Below are 6,993 nucleotides of genomic sequence, written 5' to 3'. Positions count from 1 at the left end.
TGGCCCGGCTGCACCAAATGATAATATAAATACATTTAATAAAGTCAAATACAAATAAGGCAACAAGAGAAGTATCCTACACTCCTCTTTTGTAAAGTAAATGTGAACAGCCGATATGTGCATCTACATCAACTATATGATTTGCCTGAAAAGCTGGACAGGACAAAAAAATATATATATATATGTCTATTTGTGGCGGACGTAATTCTTTCATGGCGGGCCGCGACAAATAAATGAATGTGTGGGAAACACTGCCATTATAGCACACAAGCTAGACCAGGGGTCACCAACGCGGTGCCCGCGGGCACCAGGTAGCCCGTAAGGACCAGATGAGTAGCCCGCTGGCCTGTTCTAAAAATAGCTCAAATAGCAGCACTTACCAGTGAGCTGCCTCTATTTTTTAAATTGTATTTATTTACTAGCAAGCTGGTCTCGCTTTGCCCGACATTTTTTAATTCTATTTTAAAGCCTTGGTCTTCACTTGTTTAAATAAATTCATTACATTTTCTATTTTGCTTCTTATAACTTTCAGAAAGACAATTTTAGAGAAAAAATACAACCTTAAAAATGATTTTAGGATTTTTAAACACATGTACCTTTTTACCTTTTAAATTCCTTCCTCTTCTTTCCTGACAATTTAAATCAATGTTTCAAGTAATTTTTTTTTTTTTATTGTAAAGAATAATAAATACATTTTAATTTAATTCTTCATTTTAGCTTCTGTTTTTTCGACGAAGAATATTTGTGAAATATTTCTTCAAACTTATTATGATTAAAATTCAAAAAAATATTCTGGCAAATCTAGAAAATCTGTAGAATCAAATTTAAATCTTATTTCAAAGTCTTTTGAATTTATTTTAAAATTTTTGTTCTGGAAAATCTGGAAGAAATAATGATTTGTCTTTGTTAGAAATATAGCTTGGTCCAATTTGTTATATATTCTAACAAAGTGCAGATTGTATTTTAACCTATTTAAAACATGTCATCAAAATTCTAAAATTAATCTTAATCAGGAAAAATTACTAATGATGTTCCATAAATTATTTTATTAATTTTTTCAAAAAGATTCGAATTAGCTAGTTTTTCTCTTCTTTTTTTCGGTTGAATTTTGAATTTTAAAGAGTCGAAATTGAAGATAAACTATGTTTCAAAATTTAATTGTCATTTTTTTCGTGTTTTCTCCTCTTTTAAACCGTTCAAGTAAGTGTAAATATCATTAATTATTAATAATAACATAGAGTTAAAGGTAAATTGAGCAAATTGGCTATTTCTGGCAATTTATTGAAGTGTGTATCAAACTGGTAGCCCTTCGCATTAATCACTACCCAAGAAGTAGCTCTTGCTTTCAAAAAAGTTGGTGACCCCTGAGCTAGACCTTAATTAAGCAATACTGCAGTCTAAACACCACATTAGTTGCATATTACTTACACATACAAGTCTCCAAGGAAGAAGCTTATTAGAGATATCCAGTAACAAATGTGTCCACATGTTGACATTTACTGTCATCAGCATAACTTACTGCATTGTTGTGGCCAAAAAAAATAAAATAAAAATGTCAGCCATATTCAGTGTGCGGAAAAAAGTACTTTCCAATGTGTGTTTAATTGTATTAAAACCACAACATATTTTTAGAGGAAACAAAATGATACTAAAACCGAGGCACCGCTGTATACTAACTTCAGTGCAACTGGATTGTTGCTGCACCTTGATTGGCTGATGGGACCTCACCGTTTGCCGTTATAGCACTTCCTGTCGGTATGATGCAGCTATTTGCCTCCCCCATTTTGTGTGGATTGAGTGGTGAATTGCTAGGTGTTGTTTTTTTTAAGTGGGCGATGAGCCGTGACCTCATGCAACTCTTTTGAATGCCGATTTCTCAGAATTGTCTGCAATGAGACAAGGCGTATAAGAACATTTCTAGGAACTGAACTTATGTGAAGGTCCACTTGTGTACTCTAAATCTCTGACAAGAACACTGTTTTATTTATTTAAAACAAAAACAACAAAAAAGGCAGGTGGTGGAGTTCCTCAGCAACGAAGGTCACATCTTTTCCACCATCGATGAAGACCACTTCAAGTCGACAGACTGCGATGAGTAGAGGCCCCGCCTCCTCGAAGACACTTTGTTTTGATCATTGTACTTTTTTTTTTTTTTTTTTAAAGACCATTTGTGTCCTTGTACCTGGAAATAAACAAATGCTATTATGTTGTCTACTCTCAACTCCGGTCTCGTTTATCACACAATATTTACCACCCTTACAATCACCCTGTTTCCATGGTAACATCCACGGTGCCTGTCAAGAAGGTATGTAACCGTGCTACATGTTTTGACTTTCCTTTTCCCCCCTTACTACTGCTTGCAGGCCGAGTGGGACCCACTGGCATCTTTAGTTTGGCTGTTCAAAAAAGAAATCTGACCCCTAGGGTGTTTCTAACTTAATTATGATCATCTGAATGCTGCATAATTGTCATTGTGAATTGTGCTTTGGAGAATGGCTAGCACCGCATTTACTTATATGACCCAATCGGAACAACCTTTCCTACTCATGGCGCAAAAAAAAAATGCAACCAACACAAAAAGTCAACACACGTTTATACATAACACAACCTGCTCACTGAACATTGTCGATATTATGAAAAATGTTCAAATTTACACACTTAAAACCATCACAATGCATGATGGGAAAAATGCAATACACTCCACACTTGTCCATGTTTGGCGCATTTTGGCTGCTTGATATTTTTGATTGATTACAGAACTTCAAGGAGGTCATCACGGAAGTAAACAAGGTAGGAATTAACTTTCCCATACTCTTGATATCCAATTATATATCCATTATTATAATATAATATACACACGTGTGTGTGTGTGTATGTATGTATGTGTATATATATATATATATATATGTATGTATGTATGTATGTATGTATGTATGTATGTGGGAAAAAAATCACAAGACTATTTCTCTACAGGCCTGTTTCATGAGGGGTTTACCTCAATCCTCAGGAGAATCTCTTGAGTATTGAGGTAAACCCCTCATGAAACAGACCTGTAGAGATGAAATAGTCATGTGATTTTTTTCCCACACACATACATATTACGCTCTACCACGGTATCGAGCACTATTTTTTGGATAATCTCATTAAGACATATATATATATATATATATATATATATATATATATATATATATATATATATATACAGTCGTGGTCAAAAGTTTACATACACTTGTAAAGAACATCATGTGATGGCTGTCTTGAGTTTCCAATAATTTCTACAACTCTTATTTTTTTGTGATGTAGTGATTGGAGCACATACTTGTTGGTCACAAAAAACATTCATAAAGTTTGGTTCTTTTATGAATGTATTATGGCTCTACTGAAAATGTAGTAAGCTGCTTTGAAATGGCTCCAAGTGACTTTCCTGACTTGTTCAAGTCAATTATTAGTTTTTTTCAGATCTCTGCTAACTTCCTTTGGCTTTCCCATTGTCGCGTTTGTTACCGAGTGTAACGACTGCATCACATGGGCCCTATTTAATTTCATTTGATTGTAACTTTTCTACATCACCAAAATTGATCATTTATGTTGCTGTATGTATACCAGTATTTAGTGTAATATCGGTATACCACCCAGTCCTAGAATGAAGCGATTGTACTCGGACCACTTTGTCTCAATCTAAAGGTTTGCAAACCGAAAAGTTTGTAACTATATACCGCTTTCTAAAATATACCAGTATTTAGTGTAATACCTGTATACCACCCAGTTCTAGAATGAAGCGATCGTATACCGACAAATTTGTCTCAATCTAAAGGTTTGCACACCGAAATGTTCGCAAATAGAAGGGTTTGTAAATATATACCGCTTTCTAAAACATACCGGTATTATACTTAATACCGGTATACCAGCCAACCCTATAATGAAACGATTGTATACCGACAAATTTGTCTCAATCTAAAGGTTTGCACACAGAAATGTTCGCAAATAGAAGGGTTTGTAAATATATACCGCTTTCTAATACATTGATTGATTGATTGATTGAGACTTTTATTAGTAGTTTGCACAGTGAAGTACATATTCCGTACAATTGACCACTAAATGGTAACACCCGAATAAGTTTTTCAACTTGTTTAAGTCGGGGTCCACTTAAATTGATTCATGATACAGATATATACTATCATATATACTATCATCATAATACAGTCATCACACAAGAAAATCACATTGAATTATTTACATTATTTACAATCAGGAGTGTGGAGGGGGGGTGGGGGGGGGGGATATGGACATCAAGTAGTGGACATAGAGAGAGAGAGAGAGAGAGAGAGAGAGATCAGAAGGCATAAGAAAAAGAATCTGCATTTGATTGTTTACATTTGATTATTAGCAATCCGGGGAGGGTGTTAGTTTAGGGTTGTAGCTGCCTGGAGGTGAACTTTTATAGCGGTTTTGAAGGAGGATAGAGATGCCCTTTCTTTTATACCTGTTGGGAGCGCATTCCACATTGATGTGGCATAGAAAGAGAATGAGTTAAGACCTTTGTTAGTTCGGAATCTGGGTTTAACGTGGTTAGTGGAGCACCCCCTGGTGTTGTGGTTATGGCGGTCATTTACGTTAAGGAAGTAGTTTGACATGTACTTCGGTATCAGGGAGGTGTAGCGGATTTTATAGACTAGGCTCAGTGCAAGTTGTTTAACTCTGTCCTCCACCTTGAGCCAGCCCACTTTAGAGAAGTGGGTAGGAGTGAGGTGGGATCTGGGGTGGAGGTCTAGAAGTAACCTGACTAGCTTGTTCTGGGATGTTTGGAGTTTAGATTTGAGGGTTTTGGAGGTGCTAGGGTACCAGGAGGTGCATGCGTAATCGAAAAAGGGTTGAACGAGAGTTCCCGCCAGAATCCTCAAGGTGCTTTTGTTGACCAGAGAGGAAATTCTGTAGAGAAATCTCGTTCGTTGGTTAACCTTTTTGATTACCTTGGTTGCCATTTTATCACAGGAAAGGTTAGCCTCTAGAATGGAACCTAGGTAGGTGACCTCATCTTTCCTGGTGATGACACTGTCACCTACTTTTATGGTGAAGTGATTGACTCTCTTAAGTTTGATGTGGGACCCAAACAGGATGGATTCTGTTTTACCCAAGTGGATGGATAGCTTGTTGTCAGCGAGCCAGGTGCAAGTTCTACAGAGCTCAGCACTGAGGATTTTCTCCACCTGTGACTTGTCCTTGCCGGATACCAGCAGGGCAGAGTCATCCGCAAACAAAAACAATTCACAGTCACATGCCGATGACATGTCGTTTATGTATATTAGGAACAGTAAAGGTCCCAATATACTGCCTTGGGGGACTCCACAGCTCACCGAGAGGGGGGGGGGGACACGGTGCCGTTCACCTCTACCACCTGCTCCCTCCCCTCCAAGTAAGACTGCATCCAGCTCCAAGAGGTTTTGTTAAATCCGATTGCTCTGAGCTTATCCAACAGTATATCCATACCGGTATTATACTTAATACCGGTATACCAGCCAACCCTATAATGAAACGATCATATACCGACAAATTTGTCTCAATCTAAAGGTTTGCAAACCGAAAAGTTTGTACATTTATACCGCTTTCTAAAATATACCAGTATTATACTTAATACCGGTATACCACCCAACCCTAGAATGAAGCGATCGTACACCGACAAATTTGTCTCAATCTAAAGGTTTGCAAACCGAAAAGTTTGTAACTATATACCGCTTTCTAAAATATACCAGTATACCACGCAACCTTAGATTGAAGCGATCATATACTGAGAAATTTGTCTCAATTTAAGGGTTTGCAAACCGAAAAGTTTGTAAATATATACCGCTTTCTAAAATATACAGAGTATTTAGTGTAATACCAGTATGCCACCCAGCCCTAGAATGAAGCGATCGTAAGCCGACAAATTTGTCTCAATATAAAGTTTTGCAAACCGAAAAGTTCGCAAATAGAGGGGTTTGTAAATATATACCGCTTTCTAAAATATACGGTATACCACCCAACCCTAGAATGAAGCGATAATATACCGAGAAATTTGTCTCAATCCAAAGATTTGCCAACCGAAAAGTTTGTAAATATATACCGCTTTCAAAAATATACCAGTATTTAGTGTAATACCGGTTTACCACCCAGCCCTAGAATGAAGCAATCGTACACCGACAAATTTGTCTCAATCTAAAGGTTTGCAAACTGAAAAGTTTGCAAATAGAGGGGTCTGTAAATATATACCGCTTTCTAAAATATACGGTATACCACCCAACCCTAAAATGAAGCGATAATATACAGAGAAATTTGTCTCAATCCAAAGATTTGCCAACCGAAAAGTTTGTAAATATATACCGCTTTCAAAAATATACCAGTATTTAGTGTAATACCGGTTTACCACCCAGCCCTAGAATGAAGCAATCGTACACCGACAAATTTGTCTCAATCTAAAGGTTTGCAAACCGAAAAGTTCGCAAATAGAGGGGTTTGTAAATATATACAGCTTTCTAAAATATACCGGTATACCACACAACCTTAGATTTAAGCGATCATATACTGAGAAATTTGTCTCAATTTAAGGGTTTGCAAACCGAAAAGTTCGCAAATAAAGGGGTCTGTAAATATATACTGCTTTCTAAAATATACGGTATACCACACAACCCTAGAATGAAGCGATAATATACCGAGAAATTTGTCTCAATCCAAAGATTTGCCAACCGAAAAGTTTGTAAATATATACCGCTTTCTAAAATATACCAGTATTTAGTGTAATACCGGTATACCACCCAGCCCTAGAATGAAGCGATCGTACACCGACAAATGTGTCTCAATCTAAAGGTTTGCAAACCGAAAAGTTTGCAAATAGAGGGGTTTGTAAATATATACCACTTTCTAAAATATACCGGTATACCACGCAACCTTAGATTTAAGCGATCATATACTGAGAAATTTGTCTCAATTTAAGGGTTTGCAAACAGAAAAGTTTGT

The 6,993-nt window shown here is 36.7% G+C and overlaps 1 protein-coding gene across 1 annotated transcript in view; it reads left to right on the top strand.

Moving 5' to 3' along the window:
- The window catches only part of rpa2 (replication protein A2), a 15,445-nt gene extending 13,224 nt beyond the window's left edge, over positions 1-2,221 (top strand). The window contains exon 9 of the mRNA XM_062063970.1: positions 2,012-2,221. Within this exon, the coding sequence (XP_061919954.1) occupies positions 2,012-2,099 (88 nt within the window). The 3' untranslated portion in view covers positions 2,100-2,221. The remainder of the gene's footprint in view (positions 1-2,011) is intronic.
- Positions 2,222-6,993: the final 4,772 nt, after the last annotated feature.

Source organism: Entelurus aequoreus, linkage group LG11 (assembly GCF_033978785.1).
Source record: "Entelurus aequoreus isolate RoL-2023_Sb linkage group LG11, RoL_Eaeq_v1.1, whole genome shotgun sequence".
Classification (NCBI taxonomy): domain Eukaryota; kingdom Metazoa; phylum Chordata; class Actinopteri; order Syngnathiformes; family Syngnathidae; genus Entelurus; species Entelurus aequoreus.
This window is presented reverse-complemented; position numbering and strand designations above follow the sequence as displayed.